Source organism: Hevea brasiliensis, chromosome 6 (genome assembly GCF_030052815.1).
Source record: "Hevea brasiliensis isolate MT/VB/25A 57/8 chromosome 6, ASM3005281v1, whole genome shotgun sequence".
Classification (NCBI taxonomy): Eukaryota; Viridiplantae; Streptophyta; class Magnoliopsida; order Malpighiales; family Euphorbiaceae; genus Hevea; species Hevea brasiliensis.
Genome location: NC_079498.1, coordinates 105176413 through 105198308, shown reverse-complemented (window position 1 = coordinate 105198308; position 21896 = coordinate 105176413). Strand labels below are relative to the sequence as shown.

Genomic DNA, 21896 nt, shown 5'->3' with positions numbered 1-21896 from the left:
AAATAGAGTCAAAGACTTTTTTTAATAAATTATTTATAAAAAAATTTAATTGAATTCTCACACAATTTATAATTAATTATTATTTCTTTAAAAATAATTAAATTAAATATAATTATTTTTTAATATAAAAATTAATAAAAAAATAAATTAAAAAAAAATTTATTAAATTTTAATTTTCAAACAAATGATGATGGCCATAAAAAGCAAAAATATTATTGAAAAATAAAAACTAAAAAAATTGAGACATTAGCAAACAACACAGATTTTGATAAAGTTCAAAAAAACGAAAAAAAAAACAAAAGCAATGAAAAGAATTGTCGTTGACAAAACTGAAATAAATTCATTGGACCTTTATGCTTTTAGACTTTTAAAAGATATTCTAAATAAATTGGACCCCTCCGATTACTAGAGGAGAAGTGGACTTGCTACTGAACACAGTCCATTTTCTCATTGATTCTAAATTGGGCCAAAACCTTACAGTTGGGCTAATGAATACAAATTCTATATTAAGATGAAAATGGAGAAATTCACTTCTACTTAGATTACTAGAAGCATGCAAAACTCCCAATATAGTCTAAAATTTATCCCCATAAGTTTGGAAGTAAGTTTTTAGAGATAAGATATAAATTTTTGAAATAATGAATTTATTTGAAAGAATATTTTTTTAGCAAAAATAATATTTTTGAATGTTTCAAACTCTTTAAAAATCTTACTTTTTTATATATTGCATAGATATCTCAGTCTAATAGATTATGATTAATTTATTCATATTATATGGTATAGTTACTCTATATATTTGAAAATTATTTCTAAATAATGATTTGAGGTTTACCATAGCTTTTTAAACCACCAAATTGATGGTTTGTCATGATTTAGAATTTTTATTTTCTCATTGTATTCTTACATAATATATAAAATTCTAATTATATTGCTTCAATGTTATATATTTAGATGGCATATTTAGTGATTAATTAAGAAAAATAAAATGTGTCTTTAATTATTATTATTAGTGTAATATTATTTATAAATTAATATTTTATTTAAATAAATATTTTTAAATTATTTATTTGTTTAAAACATTAATAAAGGGTATTTTAATAATTTTTATATTTATTTTACCATATTATACCATTAACTAAATCAGAACAGATTATTAAACTATTCTGTACTATACTATATTTCTAAACATATTAACAATAAAAATCATACCATACAATACAATATGATATAATATCATATATTAATAAATCATGCTACACTCAATCCAAACAGAAAGTAAGGAGTGAAGTGCCTCTAATAAGTATCGTCTCCATCCACAAGAATCAAACTAAATTGGAAAAGTTTTGATATCTTACATTTTTATTACCTTATATGCCTTGCTTTAAAAAATATTCATACATTCCATTTATTTGGACATTCATATTTTTTTTTGTCTGATTATATATTTAAAAATTAGAATTAACTATAATATGAAATTTATTTTTTTACTATTTCTAATAAAGTTAAGTAATCTTAGTATAATTTATATAATATTTAATTTATATACCCATGTTTAAGACACTTTCTTTTCCTTTTTATTTAATTTCGATTTATTATATTATATCCCCTTTTACTTTTATGTGTAAATTTATACAAGTAATAAATGACTCAATACAAGAATTATATTCTTCATAATTGAGACATTAAAGGAGTCATGACTTATATTTTAATTGTTGGTAATGTTAAATAGCATTTCATCAGGAGTAATTATAATTTTTTTTATTATTTTTATATTTTTTATTTAACTTACGCGTAAGTAAAAAAAAATCCCTTTTATTAAAAAAATTATATAAAAATCCCTTTTATTAAAAAAATTATATTTATAACATTCACTAAAATATGAACTCGGGATTTCATAGTTTAGAGTATCTTCATTATTCTTTTGTTTGATAAATTATATAAAACTCTATTTTTAAATTGTAAGAAATGTAAAGATATTGAGTTTATATTTTTTTTATATAATTATTTTTAAATTATTTATTTTCATAGTAAAAATAATATAATTATTTTTTATTGTATCATTTATTAATTATTATTTAAAATATTAAACTTTTATTGAATAAAAAACGTAATATATTAAATCTATCTATCTAAAGTATGCAACTTTTCTCTGAATGTTACCAAGTGAATAGATTTTCTATTATTGTTGCCACGTGTCACTTACTATATTGAAATTATCATGTTTTATAATTATAGTAGTTATTATTGTTTATGCTAAATAATTAATATTTTTTTATTTAATTCTCTTTTTATTTTTCTTTTAATTTTTTTTATTATTGTCACTGTTATCTCAATTTTCATAATTAAATGATTATTTTTTTAACAATTGAATGTAAAATCTCAAAGTCTTCATAATCAAATTTATTATTTAAAAATTTATTGTATTATTTTTTAGTTTATAAAAATAACAATAATGTTTTTTTTTTAATATTCATACATCTCATAATATGCATATATTTTTATCATGCATTTTTTTAATCATATTTTATTGAACTAATTTTGAAGGGATTATTAATTTAATTTAAAATGAGATAATTAAATGCAATTGAAATTAAAATTTTAGGATTTATTAATTATTATGATCGGTAAAAATATATCTTAAAATTAATAAAATAATTAATATTATATTTACAAAAAATAAAATACATATATATCTATTTTATATATAAATCAGGCTAAGCTTTCATTAAGAGCTGCCATATGATGCTTCTTAAAAAGAGCTTTATGAATTTTATTTTTTTTTCTTTAAATATTATTATATTAATGTTTTCTACAAATTATTATGATGGCAGTTTTATATTTCTTTAAATATTTTTATTTTTTCATTTTTATGAGTAATGATATATTTTAATTATATATGTTAACTAATTTCTTTTTTCACATACTATAAAAAGTGGTAAAAAACGTAATTTTATGGAAAAATTTAAATTAAATATTTAAATATTAAAAATAAATTATTTAAATGAGAGAATTATTCATGCTATAAATTTTAATTATCAAATTATATAAAAAATATTAAAAATAATTTTAATAAAAAGTGAAATATTAAAATTTAAATTAAATATTAAAAATAAATTTTTATCAAACTTTTGTACAAGCATTTAGCTAGTTATCAATATTTCAGCTCCATAATTAATGAAAAATAACTGATTTTATGTGGTTTTTGACAAAAAAACATTAAGAAGGACCACCTTTCACTATTGAGCTCAGTGTCATGGTGGTAGGCATTTGGTGTTGATACATCCAACCTGATTTGACTATCCCTTATGTTACATATGTGAGTTAATGGATTCAAGATTTCCACAATCTTTATATATTGAAATCTATCACCAGTTTAGCGATAAACTTATTTTTATAAGATTTGGTATAATAAATTAATTTATTGAACTAAAAAAAAATAACCAACCACAACCATGAGCTTTTTTTTTTTTAATTTAAAAAAAAAAAAAAAAAAAAAAACCTTCTTTTTTTTCAAGGCATGACACAATGAAGGACAACCTCCACATAGTATCACAAAATAAAAAAAACAAAACTATATATTATATATTATCTAGGATATTTATTTATTTAACCAATTAATAAATTTGGATTTTTATTTTTTTTTTTTTTTCTTTGAAGTCGACTTTAAATGATTTAGTCGATTGTGGTATATTTTATATGAGAATAAAATTAATAATTATTAAATTAAATATCTATATTAAAATTTATATAAAATTACATAACTCGTATTTAAATATAAATATTTAATATAATATACCCACCTATTTCTTAAAACCTTGTCTATTCAATTGAGTAAAATTTCTACTGATTTATGGTTGTGCATGGCCCAAGGCACCCAAGTAAATAGAACACAAACCTAAGGTCTTACTGACAAGAAAGGTCCTAGCAAATATCCCATAGCTGCGAAGTACTTTCTTCTCTACCCACTAATATGTACGTACCAACCATGGCTTTTTTTCGACTCTTTCTTTGTTATTGCAGCAGCTTTAGCAATTTGCCACTGCTCTGAACACAGAGTTCCCAACCAAATTCACCTTCTTATGCCCCGTTCCGGCGCGGCCGGCCGCCACTTTTCCGGTCTAAATTGCTTAAGTTGGAGGCTGGGTATAGAAACTAATAACATTGTAGGATGGATATCAGTCCCAGAGGACTGCAGGTTGGGCACTACATGTTATTCCAGCAGTACAGGGACGACTTCGAAGCTGTTATCCAGGAGGCTTATCTTTCTACGACGAGCCTCAATCTGACAGGAGAAGGTAAGGATGTATGAGTTTTTGACATTGACGAGGCCGTGCTGTGTAATTTACCTTACTATGCTGCTATCAATTTTGGGTACGTAAATAATTAATACTTTCTTTAATGTCTGTCTAGTGATTTTGCTTCGCTATATATTTAGATTCTTGATGATGATGTTGGTGTGGATTTGTTGCATCATGAAGGAGCCCTACAATTCCACAGCGTTCAACGAGTGGGTTCTGGAAGCCGCAGCTCCAGCCTTGCCGTCTCTGAAGCTTTACGAGGATCTGCTGTCTCTTGGGTTTAACATTGTGTTTATAAAGGGAAGAAAAGAAACCAAAGAAATGCCACAATCACCAATCCCAAGAACGTTGGATTTGATACCTGGGAGAAGCTTATTCTCAAGTAAGATTTGAACTCGAAGATCTCATAATCTTTGAGACAATTTTAGTGAATCAAAGTTCATTATTATACATTTAAGAATGATAATTAATGAGATTTATTGGGTGCAGGAATTCAAGTTATTCACGAACCACAGCAGTTTACTGCAAATCAAGTGTAAGGGCAGAGCTGGAGAATAGAGGGTACAGAATCCTTGCAAGCATTGGTGATCAATGGAGCGATATCTTGGGGACTAATACAGGCAAACGCACCTTCAAATTACCCGACCCAATGCATTTCGTCAGCTAGAATTTCATATGAACTTGCCGCTGTCTCTACCACAAGCTGTGGCTATCAATTAATATAATAAAAATGCAATCTATGCGATTAATAAATATATGTTTCTACTTCCAAATTATTTCCCCAACTATTTACCAAGTATTATAACAAGGCAATCAAATTTTAATCGTAACACTAAAATGTCAAATTGACTTGAATCCTTTGATATTTCAATTCAGTTATGAGAGGAAAATGGTAAGAAATTGAGGAAGGATATTGAAAAATCATAAAATAAAAATTCAAGCCAAGTCCATTTGACTGAAAAGAGGACACCCAATAGGTCTCTCTTATGCAAGCTCTTTTATGGTAATCAAAAGTTGTTCCTTCTTTAGGAACCGTATGATTCTTGTTTTTCATTTATATGATCTAATCTATATATGGTGATGATAATTTTTTTTTTCCGATTATGTTAATAATAAGATTTACTCAATTAAGGCCATGTTTAGTGTGGTATAATTAAAGCTATAATGTAATCATGATTATATTATATATCATATTTAATTACGTTATTTAGTGATAAAAAAAATTTGACTTAATGAAATAACAATTATATAAATTATACTTAAAATGATATAATAATTTATCGTATACAAAAATGATATAATTATAATTGCTTATTTTGATTTTTTTTAATTTATTATTAATACTATTACCACCACCATTATTCAGCTATAATTGATACCACTACCACTACTTTTATTTTGTCACTACCACTACCACTACCACAACCACTACCATCTTGTTATCATCATCGTTATCACCATTACTTGATCACAATTATCACCATTTAGTTATTGTCACATCTATTATCACTTAGCTATTATCATCACCATTATCTCACCTTGCTACTATCACCATCATCTAATTACCGTTGTTGCCATTACAATGACCCTTTAGCAACCACTACTACTTGACTACTAATTATTGTAACCATTACTACTTATTATTAACATTATAAATAAATTAAATATTTAAATAAAAATTATCATTATATTACACTATTTATATTTTTATTTTGTAATCAAATAAATAAATGTAATGATAATTACATTATATAATTAATTATATTGCATTACGTTATATTCTACCAATATAAGTGTATACAAATCATTAATTTGTATAAATATCATATTTATAGAAAACATTATTATTATAAAAAAGAAACGACTTTCTTCCTCGATAATTCATTCAAAATTTGATAATAAATGAAAATAATGTTTCTAATAGTTGCTCCATTATTATTCATAGGTCCATTTTGCAAAGGTCGATAAGAATTAGACCTAGATGATGGGCAAAGCTTTTTCAGCTTGAAAATCACAAGAAACTTAGCGCAATTTCTAATACCCATGGGAAGCTTTCTTACTTTATGGTGCGAAGCTTCTTTCATCTCATCATTTTTCTTAGACCGTTTTGATTTGGTCTTAGAAGACTAAAATAATTTAATAAGAGCTTTCTTATTTGTAAGAACATGAAATTGTCACTCGAGCTCACTCTTATTTATTTTTTTTTAATCAATTTAATAAATTATATATTTTTAAAATTTTTAAGATATTACAGTATGTGGTTAGCATGAATATATTATTATTATTAGTACAAATATTTGAAATTGATTAAATTTTTATTAGAGAATGTGAAATTATTAGAGATATGTAAAGAAAGAACTATATTTTTCTTTATTTGTGATAACTTGTAAATTTACAATTACGGGTAATTAATGAGAACTTTAGGTTTACTCAAATTGAAATTGAGAGAATTTTGAGTTTTAACAAAAATATTAAAATTGAGTGATTTAAAGTTGGGTGATTGTGAATAAAAAAAAAAAAAAGAACATATCAATCTAAAATTTTGTAATAGATACTCTTTACAAAAAAATTAAAATTAAATGACTTTTATACCATTTTGCAAGGTTTATCACATTAACTATATCAACTAAGGTCTTATATCTTTTAGACCTACTTTGGGAATCAAACAATTTCTTGAGAAAGATAACACTCAGTAATTTGGAACCCTTTTAATTTTAATTTTTTTTTTAAACTCTGGACTAGGTCTTTGAATGATTTGGTCCATTGAGATGTATTTATTAAAACCTATCTATTCAATTCAGAAAAATCTCTATTGATTTCTGTTTATGCATGGCCCAAGGCACACAAGTTATAGAACACAAACCTATGGTCTTGTTGACACGGAAGTTCCTATTCAAGGCATTAGCAAATATCCCATAGCTGCAAGCATTCTAGCACCTGCTAACAAATAACCATGCACCAAACATGGCTTTTTTTCGACTACTCATACAGCAGCTTTAGCAACTTGCCACGGCTCTGAATACAACGTCTCCAACCAAATTCACCTTCTCATGCCTCGTTTCGGTGCTGCCGGACTCCATATTCCCTGTCTAAATTGCGCAAGCTGGAGGCTGTTTCTAGAAGTTAATAACATTTTGGGATGGACAATAGTCCCAAGACTACTTTGGGCACTATATTTTAGGCCAGCAGTACAGAGACGACTTTGATGTTGTTATCCATGAGGCTTATCTTTATGCGACGAGAGTCAATCTAACAGGAGACGGTAAGGATATATGGGTTTTTGACATAGACGAGACTGTGCTCTCTAATGTATCTTTCTATGCTGCAGTCAATTTGGGGTACGTAAAAATTGAATACTTTCTTTAATGTCTCTCTAATAATTTGCATGGCTATTTAGATTCTTGATGATGGTGGGTGGGTTTGTTGCATCTGGGAGAAGTCCAACAATGAGACAGCATTCAACAAATGGGTTCTGCAAGCCAAATCTCCAGCCTTGAATTCGAGTCTGAAGCTTTACGAGATCCGCTGTCTCTTGGGTTTAAGATCGTGTTTTTAACTGGAAGAGATGGAGACCAAAGAAATGCCACAATCACCAATCTCAAGAATGTTGGATTTCATTCCTGGGAGAAGCTTATTCTTCGGTAAGATTGAAACTTGAAGACCTCATTAGTTTTCTGACAATTTTAGTGAATCAAATGTTATACATTTAAGGATGATAATTAAAAAGAAAAGATTAAAAAAAAAAATCCAACCTATATCTCCATATTATGTTCTTGAGATTTATTGGGTTCGGGAAGTCAAGTTATAATTCAGGAACCCCCAGCACTTTACTCCAAATCAAGTCAAAAGGCAGAACTGGTGAATTGTGGGGGTAAAGAATCCTTGCATGCATTGGTGATCAGTGGAGCGATATCTCAGGGACTAATACAGGCAACCGCACCTTCAAATCACCAGATCCAATGTACTTCCTCAGCTAAAATTTCATATGAACTTGCTGTTGTCTCTGCTACAACCTGTGGCTATCAATTAATAAAATAAAATGCAATCTATGCAATTAATAAATGTTTCCACTTTTTAAAGACTTCCCCAACTATTTACCAAAGATTATTAATGAATATATATGTGCATTGAATATATTGAATAATTTCTCACCAAATTTTATGATAATTAGTACAATTGACTGCAAAGAGGATAATTGGAGGCTCAATAGGCCTCTTTGTAGAATATGATATTATTTAAACAGCTATGGACTGAGTTTCTACAAGCTTTGGTCCGATCCCATTTTAGTCCGACAATGAAAGCTCTCTTATACAAGCTTGACTAAGAAAACCCGCAAATACTTCTTCACAGTTGGGCGAGCAGTGCTTATGGCAGAGAAGAGAGCGAAAGAAAGCAAAGAAAATCTCTACAAGTGAAACTATTTGTTTTAGATTAGCATGCAACCAGAAAAGAAACTGAAACTCTAGCTTCCCAGTTTCCTTTTAATCTAATGTCAAGGAATTTTAAAGAAAATAGAAATTTTCTTTACTGGCTGTGCGTTTGTCTATGTTTTGTAGATGTCTTGGCGAGGTAAAGGTCGAGGTCGAGGGCTAGGGGGATTTGGAGGAGGAGGGTTCGGCTATATAAAGCAACAGCCTTTTGTGGAGTTTCTGTGAGTCAATTCTTGTATTGCTTTGGGAAAAAAAAAAAAAAGAAAAAAAATATATTATTCTTGACTAGTTCTTTTATTGCATATACTCTTTAAAAGATCACTGCTTCAGCGCTGAATTTTGTTCTTATCATTATAACTGGCAATCTAAATTTAGATTTGATTTTAGTATTTTAGTTAGTTTGTTTGAGTTATTATTTTGATAAAGTATTTTTTGGGTTGATTTGGAATTTGTCCACTTTTGAACTTTGAATATATTTATTCGTGTTTAGTGTTAAATTCGATTAGGAGGTTCTAGACAAACTGGAGTGGAATTATTAGGGTTCAAGTTTTGCTGTAATATTTTTATAGCAAGTACACAAATCTAAAGCACATACACTAGTCATACAATCACACACAGTATAAAAAAGAGAAGAAAAATAATACAGGATAACGTGGTTCTATAGTAAGATCTACGTCCACAGGTAAAATAACAGAAAAAGTTTCACTAAGATATAATCATTCAGAACTCTCAAACCTTAACCTCATTGTATTTCTCGAATATCTTACAACTCCATAAAAAGTAGAATATTATAATATTTATACTGATATACTACAAATCTCACTTTTTATCCTAATCGGGTCGCAGCATGAAACTTTCACGTTGGATCATAATTCGGATTCATGAAAATATATTCAAAATTCAAGACACATAAAAATAACAAACATAAATACATTATTGGGGGAAATTCAGGTTGTTCTTAAAGTTTGTGGTGGTTGATGTATTGTTGTTGAATGGAAATAAAATGTACGATATCCTTCTTGAATAATTTATACTTTTTATATTATCTACTTTGAGCACATCATTTTTGTCCTTATGTTTCCATAGTTGCCATTAAGATAATTGATCTAGAACATGGTGGTATTGATGCAAAAATGTTGTTTTTGTTCATTTTGATGAAGAGGTTTTGTGTGCAAAGTATAATTCTGTAACATGAGATTGCGGACTCTTATTTTGAGTTGTTTTCTATGTGAAAATTTCCCTGTGCAAATTTTTGGAAAGTGAATTACCGGATCACAAAGCTGTGAAGGAGAAAAGGGCCTTAGTCGTTGGGAATGCAAAGTTACAAAATTTTTGGAAGAGCTCTGCTTATTATCTTGAAGGGACTGTTTCAAAAAGTGGGTTTGGAACTTTCGAGTTTTATTCTTCATGTTTTATTTCCCAAATAAATAGATTAATGAAAAAAAGGAGATAAAATTTCCTACTTCACTTGAGGATATGGCTTTTAATAAGTTGAAATTCATGATACAATTATGGCTTCATTGACAGGTGATTATTCTCTATCCTTGATGTTATTTTCAATCATCATATGTGAATGAAATAGATATATAAATGTGAGAAAAGAAGATGGAGTTTAATGTTCCAGCACTTGAACACATCATGTGGATTGCCAGAATATATATTAGTTCCTCTAGATTGGTTGTGATATTTTCTGCCTCAGAATAGTCCACTACAATTTAGTATATGTTTGGTGCTTCAAATGAGTGGTATTACGAAATTAAAACTAGAGGATGGTTACAGGCTTTGGAGTTCCATTTGTTCTCTACATCTTTGGCTTTGTACATCCACTCTCTTGTTACCCATTTTCTGCAGCATTCAATTGCAATGTGCTCACCTTTGCTATTCCTGGGGACAAAAAGGAAATGTCATTTGAGACAGCTGCATTGAGAAATTTGTTTCCAAACCCAGTCATGGCTAAATGTTTGTAGAGAACTGAAGAAAATCCTTTTAGTAATACTAGCTTCCATGCCATAAATTTAAATCTTAACTGCTGTCGTGTTTCTTAGTTCTTACAAGATAGTTGTTGCAAATCCCAGCAGTGAGTCAGTGAAATTACCTGTTTTTCATGCTGCCTCTTGATTACTCTTGTTAGATTGAATTGCCAATGGTGTATTCAGATTTATAAATTTTTGCCAGTTCATTTTTGTCTTTTCCATCTTGCTGTATGAGTTTGTTCTGCTTCTCTTAACATTGTCGCAAGATATATAGATGGCTCTCATATTATTTTTTTTCCTTATTTGCCTTTTCACTGACCATAACATCAGAGAGCCAGAGCATGGACATAGAAAGGTTTTCTGATTGGGGAAAGTCAAAGACCACATCAAAACGTGATGAACTAAACAATTTTCTATTCCTCGCATCTATGCATTTTCCTGAAGAACTTGTTCAAGGTTTTCTTAGTATATCTTTTGCTTCTGTGTTCTCTCTCTCTCTCAATCTCTTTTTTTAATACTTTAGTTTTAAATGGTTTTCTTGGATACTGTTCTGATGGTGCAATAATGGCTCAGGTGCAAAGAAAGAGCAGCCAAATCCCAAAAAAGTTCAATGGAACCCAGATTTAGGTCTGAATAGATGGCATGGCATGTTCTTAATTTCCATAGATTTAGTTGTTTCTGAATGTTGTCATTTTGATAATGCCTTTTTAAAAAATTCAAGGTCTATCTTGACATTGTCCTTTTGGATTTATTTTTGTCCATATAAGCATCATAATAAATGACATGAACAAGTTTCTGTGCTTTATTGATGTTGATTAATTCTATGCTACGCGTATTCATATTTTTATTCCAATTGCTTGCCTGTGCTTTTACTTAGTTTGAATAGCTGGTTTGAAATTTGCAACGTCTTTAATGATCATATGTGATATGTTCTATAAAGTGCCCATGCTCTGTTTCTTTGCAACTGTCTTGCAACATGAAGTTTTTCAATATTAATTAAATCTATTTGGATTGTGTATTGTAGACCAGAAAAAGTTCGATCTGTTTGAGAAGCTTGAACATAAGTATAAGATAAAAAGTTTGTAGATTTATAAATCTTAGTAAAAACTTATTATAGCATCTTATGGACCCTAATGTTGATTCTTTTTTTCTTTTGGCATTGGACTTCAAAGTCTGGGGCCTTTTATTATGTCTGCCTTGTGAACTTAGTTCCAACAGATTCTTTGTGTGGTTATCTGATATCTCCAGGGACAAGAGGAAAAAGGTGAAAAGGAAAAGAAAGAAGATGAAGATGAAGAAGTAGATAAAGCTGAGGAAGATTTCAGTGATGATGACTGTAATCAGGTATAACACTCAAAAAACGTAGGATGCTATGATCAATGGCGGAGGCAGAAATTAGATTCTATAGTTGAATGTATTATTTCGTTCCTCTCCATGGATAATTATTTATTTGATTATTTTATCATTTAAATGCAAAATTGTCCAATGAGTATGTTCTAATAAATTATATTCTGTCCTTGAACAAAAAAAAGTTAGATGATGATTGGAGGCTGTTTTCTTTTATGTGCGACATTTTATACCTCTATGTGTTCCTAAGTTATGTTCATGAGAAATTGAATTTTAAAACTTATTTATATTGCGGCAAGTTTTAACCAACTCCTTTTTAATCTTGCAGAACATTGATTTTGATGATGATGATGATGATTATAGCAAAGATGATGGCGCCGATGGTATGAACCTTCAATTGATCTGCTGTCTTGAAATTTTTTCAAACTTGAGTACAGTTTTGCCTGTTTTGGAATAAGTGAACTTTTGGATCTCTTCAGCAGATGCTTATATTTTTCTCATCTTGCAGACGAACCTGTATAATAGGTGGCCTTCAAAGAATGTTTCCCTGGCATTCAGCTGACAGTATGGTGCGAGTACTATGAATATGGAAATGATTTTCAGTGGTAGATATCAATTCTCAACTAGCTATTATTCATGGTGGTAACACTACATGTGCAAGGGCCTTTTTATCTTTTAACAGTTACCTAATGTAAGTCTCATCATTTTCCTTTTTCATGGTAGAAAATACTTAGCAACAAGAATGCAGTTGCATATTCTGTCATGGTCGAGCAAATTTGGAAATGGTAATATGCATAAGAATTCTTCACTATAGCCCAGTAACAGAAATTGAAAGCTTCAAATAAAATTGAGCTTTATATGAAAGTAGTAATCAGTCTTGAAGAGAGAGAATTCATATGAAAAAAATAGGCAATCAACAAGTTCCTATAATACTTCAATATGCAGGTTACTGGCAACAAATTGAAACGGAATTATGACTATAGCACATACAGGTTACACAAGCATGAAAGGGCTTACTAGCCTAAAAATTATTGCATCAGGATTCTAAGAAGTGGGTTGCCTTGATACGGTCAATAAAAGCCGAAGCTTTATCATTTATGCGAGGATCAGCAGGCCATGGACTGTCATCTTCATCGCTAGGCCGCACCTTCCCAGACCGCATACCATGGCTAGAACCATCTTCTTCTCTGCAAGGTTTCCGCGGCTTGAATAACTTAAGAACAGGGAAAGCCTTCTTCTGCTTCTTGTTGTCACCCATGATTGTTTAAATTGCTGCTTCTCCCCTAGTTTTGGTGTTTGCACAACCCTAACTGAGAAGGAACTTGAAGTGCTGTTTCTTGGGTATGAAATGTTAAGCAAGATTTATTATATTTATAATAGCAGGAGGTGCAATGGGTTTGGTTTTGGTTGGAGAATCTGGAAACTAGAAGGAAACTGGACTGCTACTTCCCTGCTTGACCCTTTGTTGTGTCTCCTTTCGCTTTCACTCTTCTTTGGAAATTCTCGTCATTTTTGGTCGGTTGGCTATTGCATGCTCAATCTTTAGGGTATTTCCTTTCTTTTTCTTCTTCAACGAATAATGATTCACACGTTTTCGAGTTTCTTTTTATTTAATTTTATGCTGTTTATTCGTTAATTTTCTCGTTCCATTTCTGTACTTTAGAAATACCATTTTATATTTCATAGTCTTAAAAAATTTAGTTTTGATTAATAGAAATTTTAATTTAAATTAAATAGCAGAATAATAATATTTAATTAATATGCTTTTAAAATATAAAAATTAAATAATTAATTTCGTTAAAATAAAATTAAAAAAAATAATTTTTCGAAAGATTTCCTGCCATATGTGTCCACGGTTCTTGTGAGAGCATTCTCACGCAAAAAGCACCTGGTGAAAACGCAAGGAGAACGTGAACAGCAATCAATCAATCACGTGAAAACACACGGCCAAGATCCGATCACAATCAGACACTACCATCATCAATCATATCTGTACGGGACCTACATAACAAGTAGGCGCACTCTCTTCATTTTGAAATATATATGTATATAATAAAAATATTTAAATTTAACACGTCACATTTTCTTATATAATATTATAATATAATATTTTATAAGTTCAAAAAAAATTTATTTAATAATTATTTTATTAATAATATAATTAATTATTATTATTATTACAAAATAATTTATAATATATTAATATATATTAATTAAATATATTTATAGATTTAATTATTTTTATATGAAAATTTAAAATTATTAATAGAATGCACATGCACGGACAATTCCCTGGTCACTATATATGCCGCTCTTCTTTGAACCTGAAGATTTCAAGGCACGCAAGGTAAAAGAAAAGCTAAAGCTCATCGAAAGAAAAAAAACCAAAGTAAAGGAACTTAACAGTTAGGATTTGTCGATCGAAAATGTCGTGGCAAACGTACGTTGATGAGCACCTTATGTGCGACATCGACGGCCACCATCTCACGGCCGCCGCTATCATCGGCCACGATGGCAGCGTGTGGGCCCAGAGCTCCAGCTTCCCTCAGGTATCTTCTCTCTTTCTACGATTCTATTTTGTCCTGATCTGTTTGTGTGGATTTTTGGTTTTTGTTTGTTAATTGCTTTAATTTTTCTAGATTTGGATTGGATCTGGTTGTTACTATATACAAACACAATAATCTTCATTGTACTAATCATGTTCCTTTTAGACGATCTTTGTTTACAATTTAACCTTTTGGATGATATGTTTTTTCTGTGATTTCAATGTGTTTCCGTTTCGCCATTCTTTTTGTTTTTTTTTTTTCCCCCTTAGCACATTTCTAGTTATATGTCATGGTTTTCTCCATCTCTCCGTTTGTTGGTTTTTCCAGTTTAAGCCAGAAGAGGTTGCTGCTATCATGAAAGATTTTGATGAACCTGGATCCCTTGCCCCAACTGGCTTGCACCTTGGTGGCACAAAGTACATGGTGATCCAGGGAGAGCCTGGAGCTGTGATTCGTGGAAAGAAGGTGTTCATTTGTTTTGATAATTGGATTTCTTATATTATTCTCGTTGTTATATTGATCTATATTTACTATAAATCGTGTGGCAATTGCTTAAAAGTTAAGGTTTTTATAGTATGCTACAACTTAGTGCATAGCACGGCATCGCATCTTCTTTATGAAGATGCTTAAAATCGCATGATACTGTTGTCAAATGCGGTATAAGAGGGGCAATGCAGTTGTCAGCAGAGATATTTAAGATTTATCAAAGTTTACATAATTTGTAGAAATATGCAGTGAACGCAAGTAAGTTCTATGCATGCATCTTTATTATGATTAATGGGCCAACTTAAACATCTTTTGACTTTCAAATTTCTAGAGTGACAAATTCCTGTAGGTCCGTTATTGATGCAATCAAGAACTTTACTGTACAATCTGGCAATTTGTTATGGATCTTAAAATCCCAATTGTTCTTTAGCAAGTGATGATAATTGATAAGGCTTCAAGAATTTTATACTAAGTACCACCTTAAGGAGTCCTTAATTACCTTTTTTTATTATTTGAACTGGAGTCCTTAATTACTTTGGTCATGTCGTTGTTCCCTTTTATTAGAGGATTACACAGGAGAGCTAAAACACATGGATGACAGGTTGCTTTTGCTTTTATAAAGTTTAGTTCACAAAGTGTCCCCGGCTATTAGGTGTCCTTAATTTAATATAGGATCCGTCATACTCCTCTGCTTTGATGCAGAACATAATAATGCAATATTCCTCGACATTTGCCTTTTGAAGATCAACTGTTTTACAGTCTGTGCGACATATCAAGACAATGAACATTTCTAGTTCCATCTAATTAGGCAGAAGGTAGTAGGCATTGAAGATTTTGTTATATTTTCTTCATATGTTTAACAATCATTTTACAGGGTTCTGGTGGCATCACTGTGAAGAAAACGAGCCAAGCTCTCATTATTGGCATTTATGATGAACCACTGACTCCAGGACAGTGCAACATGATTGTAGAGAGGCTGGGTGATTACCTCCTTGATCAAGGCCTGTAGGCTCTTAATGCTTCATCTTAGTTTCATGGTTGACAAATGCTGATTTCTGGTTTGGGCTTGCAGCTGGCCATGAACTGGCATTAATGATTTTGCTGGGAAATAACGTTGTCAGATCATAAACAGTGATTTTGCCCCCCTTTTGTTGTTGATTGTAGGTCCATTGCCTGTTTCTTTTCAATTCCCGCAATGCGTTCTTAAGTAATGTGTATTCATGCTTCCCTCTATTATGCTTGAATTAAGTTTGCATATCTAAAGTTTGAATATTTTGGATTTATTTTATACTACATAATACTATCTTTTTATTTTTTACACCGAGTACTTTGATATTTATACATTTGTGGTTTTCATGGATTGCATTTACTTCTTTAAGCGTTTATCTGCAAAAACAAGGCTCGGTGGTGAGAAAATGCGTGTTCTGAGTAACAGTATAAGGGAATAGTGGTTCTTGCTATTCTTGGCTGCATCATGACAGTACAATAAGTTTCCATTTGCATTGATCTCTACCTTTTTCTGTTAGCGCAACGCATACTTGTTTGAACTTGGAAAAGTAAAATAGTTTCTATTGTTTTATACACGTGGACCTTTTTCTTTACAATATGAAGTTTTTTTTTTTTTTTTTTTTTTGATAAATAATCAAGAACAAGAGCAAAGGATGGAAGTGGGATTAATCCATTTAACATTGCAGCAAAGGCAAAATTGCGTTGTTAATGCAGGTTTGTAGAGGTTTTTGACAATGCCTTTCTTAGAGGAAGGATATATTTAGATAACAAATTCACAATTTCGGTGTTTTTGTACCAGTTGATTCTAAGCAAACTGAAATATAAAGTTATGGTCGCATACATTGAGATTGTATGATAACAAAAAATGGTAATATATTATCAATTTTCATATTTATTAATTAAAATATCATATTATTGCATGTGATTAGATTTTTTTTAATTTTTAAATTTGACCGTCTTAAAAATTATTTTACTATTATTAAATTAAAATTTATCGTTATAATGATTGTTTTATTTATTATAAAAGCAATTACTGAAAAATGCAGATCATCCCTGTGTTAAATTATTTTTAAAATAATGGATTAATTAATTAATTTTTATTTTATTATAAATAATAAATATAACCATCATTCTTTTCATTCAAATAATTATACTTTTTGTAATATTATTATAGTATAAATTTATAAATTATAGATATTAAGTCTTTTAAATTTGTAATAATAAATATTAAATTAATATCTAAAGTATTGTATGAACACAATTATAAGAACCATTCATCAATTTCAAGGAAATCATATTAATATAATTTCAAATTATATACTATATATAAATAAATCTTTTTTGCTCGCCAATCCAGGAGCAGAATTTGGGCCGAACTCTCTAAATTATTTTGAGCTTGTTATCGGCCCAATAAAAGCTTAAAAAGAGGTTGGAGCATTGGAAAGGGCATTTAAGTCATTAGACATAAGCCGCATAGCCACGAAAACCCTAGTCCACTAGCAGCAGCAGTCTGCTATATAAGACTCGCAAAACTCCCTTTCCTCTGCAGCTGAGCTCATCGTCTTGGTCTGATGATTTTAATTTCTGAAATTTTCTTTCTCTCTGTGTTTTCGTCTTTTGTATCTATTAATTGATTGGAGCAGGGATTGTGTGTATCGGCGTTGTGCTCCAAAAATGCACTCTGAATCCGAAAGAGTTCCCTGCAATATAACATCTGGGGAAGATGGGCAGTTGTGTTTCATTCTTCATCATTGAAAATATTCAACAATCATCTTCCCCACATTTTCCTCTTTGATATCCATCAATTTTCTTAATTATTATTTTGTCATACTATCATCTGCAAGAAGATGATATTGTCAATAGTAATACCATTTAAATTTTAAGCTTAATATGCTTTTGTGTTTAATTTATATCTGTCCATCTGAATGATAACAAATCCACGACCGCCATCGCCATCCAAATCCCCATCTTTTGTTGCGTCTCTTTCTTTCCATCACCGCCATTATCACCAATGAACTTGGAACTCAACCTAATTTCCCCTTACTTCTTCGCTGCAGCTTCTCTTTCCTAGTGTGATGAAAGAGTTTACCGTTGGATTAAAAATATAGACGCTACCTTGGTCTCGCTTCCATTGTTGTATTTTTTATCAGAAAATATATTTGATTAAATGAAACAAGTGCATAAGGCCTGGCATATAAAATTTCAATTCAAGCTCAAACCTTAAAAGGTATGAAAGCCTAGAAATTAATTGGATATGACCCGATTTTATCATAATCCTTATTTCCTCTTCATTAACAATTAACTACTACTACCTACCACCACCAAAGGAGATCTACAAAGAATTCAACCAAATATGGTAAAAGGAAAACAACATTAGAAGGAATGTTTAAATACCTATACATTTTATAATTCTCTCATTCTTTTGAGCTCAGAGAAAAATGGAAGAGATTTGCAGTAAATCTAAGAAATAGCAAAAACTAGGATCAGTGACGGATGGGGAATAGGCTTGGCAAATATAGGCCTTTATACTCACCTTGTCGAAAAGTCAAACTCGATATCACACGGATTGCCAATCGACGATTTGCTCTTCAAAGCTTCACAATGAACCATAGGGCAATAATCCTAAGAGGGTATTAAAACTCTAACAACGGAGACAGAAGAAAAAAGAAAAAACACTATTAAAATAGCTTTAATTAAAAGAAAATTAGGGGAGGTTCGACGGCTAATTGGCTGAACCTCCCCCAAGGACTAAATCAAAATTGGTACTTTTTTTGTTAGAGAGAGAGAGAAACAGTTTGAGAGCAATCTTTTTTTTCTCTAATGATAAATCTATCTGGCCAGTTTCCATTGTTGGATTACACCATTATCCATGAAGCATTATGAGGAAAATCATAAGGATCGAAAGCTAGGTTACGTTATCTACAATTCAAAATCACGCTAATGAAGTAAAAATTTAAATGGAATCAGAGAAAGGTCTAAGAGGTAGGACTGGCCACAGTTAAGGAATTGTCAGTTACGGTTCTTGAACCGTCAGTTCAGGTTCAATAAAATTATGAATCTAAATCAAACCGCTACGGGACAGTTTGAAAGACAGTTCCTGAATCGCTGATTTCGGTTTGAATCTCGATTTAAAATGGTTTGAAGGGCGATTCAAAAAAGGACGATTCAAGACAATTTGGACAATTTGGACAATTTGGAGGACGGTTTGGGAGCTATTTAGGGGCGGTTTAAGAGCGACTTAGATGAAAAAATTAGAGGAAAATTTTATTGATTGAAATTTTAAGTTATATTTGTAAAAATATTTTAATTTTTGTTAGAAATCTTTCAATCAAAATAAAATAAGAAAAAAAAAATAAAAATAACTTATTTTTAAGAAAAATTTAATAAGGAAAGACTTGAACTTATTAAAAAATTAGAGATGAAATTAATTTTTTATAAAGAAATTTAAAAAAATATATAAACTTAATTTTGCCTATGTATTCCTTTAGGATTTAGAAGAATCAAAATTTTAGTTATATTGCTTGCCCTTTTTTAAAAAAATTTTATGATAATTGATAATTAAAAAAGTATAAAAGAGAAAAAAAAATAAAAGAGAGAATATTGGAAATTTTATTGAGGATATAAAATAATAACAAAATAATTGAGATAGTATTGAAAATTTCAGTGAGCATATAAAATAATAAAGTAGTGGAATTGTGAGAGTACTGAGAATTAAAAGGAGTGTAAAAAAATAATTATTTATAAAATTTGAGAGAAATTGAAAGAGTATTAAGAATTAAAGAGAGTATAGAGAATAATTGTGTAAAGAATTAATGATATATATAAATGAATTAGGAATGATGTGAGGTATTGATTAAATTCTTTTGTATTTAAATCGTTGGTTTGGTCCGATTCAGAACTGTCAGTTTAATCCAATTCGTAACCTCCGATTTACGGTTCCTGAAAAATATGAATTTGAATCAAACCGTAAAAGAGCGGTCTCGATCTGGTTCAAAGCCTCGGTTTTGATCGGTTTTAGTCTGATTTTGACCAAATTGATTTTGGTTTGGTTACAATTCAAAACCAAACCATGGCCATCCCTACTAAGAGGAAATTCAAGTGGATTTTTCTTTGGGCTTTGTTGGGAAGAGACTATTTGAGTGGGTTTTCATTTGATTTTTGTTTAATGTGATAAAAAATTATAGAAATTCAATAAAAAAATAAAAATTTGGATTAACTTATATGAACCGATCTATCTAATCTATTGATCATAACATGGATAAGATTGTAACCTAAAATGAAGCACCATCTCACCACTTTGTCGGGCTGGGTTGGGTGTTTAATGGTAGGTGACCTGCACTCTCTTCCGTCCAGTTCCTTATCCTTTCACCACTTTCCCCTATGGTGCCCTCTTTGTCTTCTACTTCCTCACTTTATACATAGATGAGTTTGATCTTCGTGTTTAGGTTGATTTTAGTATTACTGAATTAAAGTTAATTAATTTTAAATTTAAATTTAAATTAATTAAAAATAATTTCATTTATTTAAAAAAAAATATGATTTCATTAATGATAAGCTCTTATCTAGTTAGGTTAGCATTAATATCATTTAAATTGATATTAATATTAGAAACTATGATGTTCTTGGTAATGGGTGTTTCATAATTTTTTTAGATTTGATCCTATCAAATGAATAATGTATATTTAATTATAGAATTATGTCAAGTTAGATTCTATAATAATATTAATAAAATAAAATAAAATAGTATATAAATTTTATAGTATTATATAAACAGGCTAGTGGTGCCCATGGTATTATGGCAATAGCATTCCTTTTCCTTTGTTCTCCTAAAGGCACCCCTTGATTTAGCAACAAATTTTATATTTATAAATACAAAAGCAAATTTCTTAAATTTTTGTCTCTTCTTACTTTTTTACTTTTCAGATTATGCACCCTTTAAAAAAAATTAACCATTGATTTTTATAGATAATATACTTAAACCATGTGGTATTTTTTTTTTTCACTAGATTGATTAGATGATTAATTATGCCTTTCAATTGAAGCCAACTATGATTCACTTTTAAAAGTTTATTTCTAATCAATATCATTGAAACACTATGATTTCAAAGTATCTAAATAGTAATTTTAAATATGGTAACTTTTTTTTATTTTTTTAATAAAAGAGGGTTAGAACTCTAAATTAATATATATATATATATATATATATATATATATATATATATATATATATATATACTAAGAAGAGCTATTATATTAATTTCATAAAGACTTGTAAAGATTATCATAGAGTCAGATTTGAGTTATCATTCTCTTAAACTTTTACTCCAAAAAATATATGTATATATTGAATTGGTATATCTTTTTTTTTTCTCTAAAGTCTATTTAATAAAACATTAAATTTGTGTTATGTGGTTGGATTTTTCTTTTTTAGGTAAAAATTGGCAATGAAATATATATATATATATATATATATATATATATATATATATATATATATATATATATATATATATATATATATATAAGTAAGAACAAGAATAGTCTTCAAAATGAGTATTAAAAGAGCTATCAACCAAAATATGTTGGAAAAAAACCCATCAATACTTAGCAGGATAATCTTCTTCAAATCACTGTGTTCTTCTAAATCTAGAAGATCAACAACTTAATTTATTTATTATTATTAGCATCCAGGTTGAAGAATTTGACAATAAGAGGGGAAGGCATGCCTTATTAAATAAGCAGGGCATTAGACAGTGACTCAATCTGTCCATGAAGCTTATCCTTTCCTTGTAGGAGACAAGGTCAAGT

At 29.6% G+C, this 21896-nt stretch overlaps 1 protein-coding gene, 1 long non-coding RNA gene, 1 other non-coding gene and 1 pseudogene across 3 annotated transcripts; all 4 read left to right on the top strand.

The window, feature by feature from the left end:
- Positions 1–4168: 4168 nt before the first annotated feature.
- Positions 4169–5002, top strand: LOC110645717 (stem 31 kDa glycoprotein-like; annotated as a pseudogene).
- A 3553-nt stretch (positions 5003–8555) lies between these two features.
- LOC110645729 (uncharacterized) lies at positions 8556–13653 on the top strand. Its single transcript, XR_002493039.2, has 3 exons — positions 8556–8949; positions 11032–12045; positions 12557–13653. It is a non-coding gene; the product is annotated as an uncharacterized LOC110645729 (long non-coding RNA).
- A 710-nt stretch (positions 13654–14363) lies between these two features.
- On the top strand, positions 14364–16398 carry LOC110645724 (profilin-3-like). The gene is made up of 3 exons (XM_021798967.2): positions 14364–14597; positions 14922–15059; positions 15955–16398. Exons 1-3 carry the CDS (start codon positions 14475–14477, stop codon positions 16087–16089), a joined length of 396 nt encoding a protein of 131 aa, XP_021654659.1. The 5' UTR covers positions 14364–14474; the 3' UTR covers positions 16090–16398.
- A 1326-nt stretch (positions 16399–17724) lies between these two features.
- On the top strand, positions 17725–17873 carry LOC131181284 (small nucleolar RNA snoR135). Its single transcript, XR_009149910.1, has one exon. It is a non-coding gene; the product is annotated as a small nucleolar RNA snoR135 (small nucleolar RNA).
- Positions 17874–21896: the final 4023 nt, after the last annotated feature.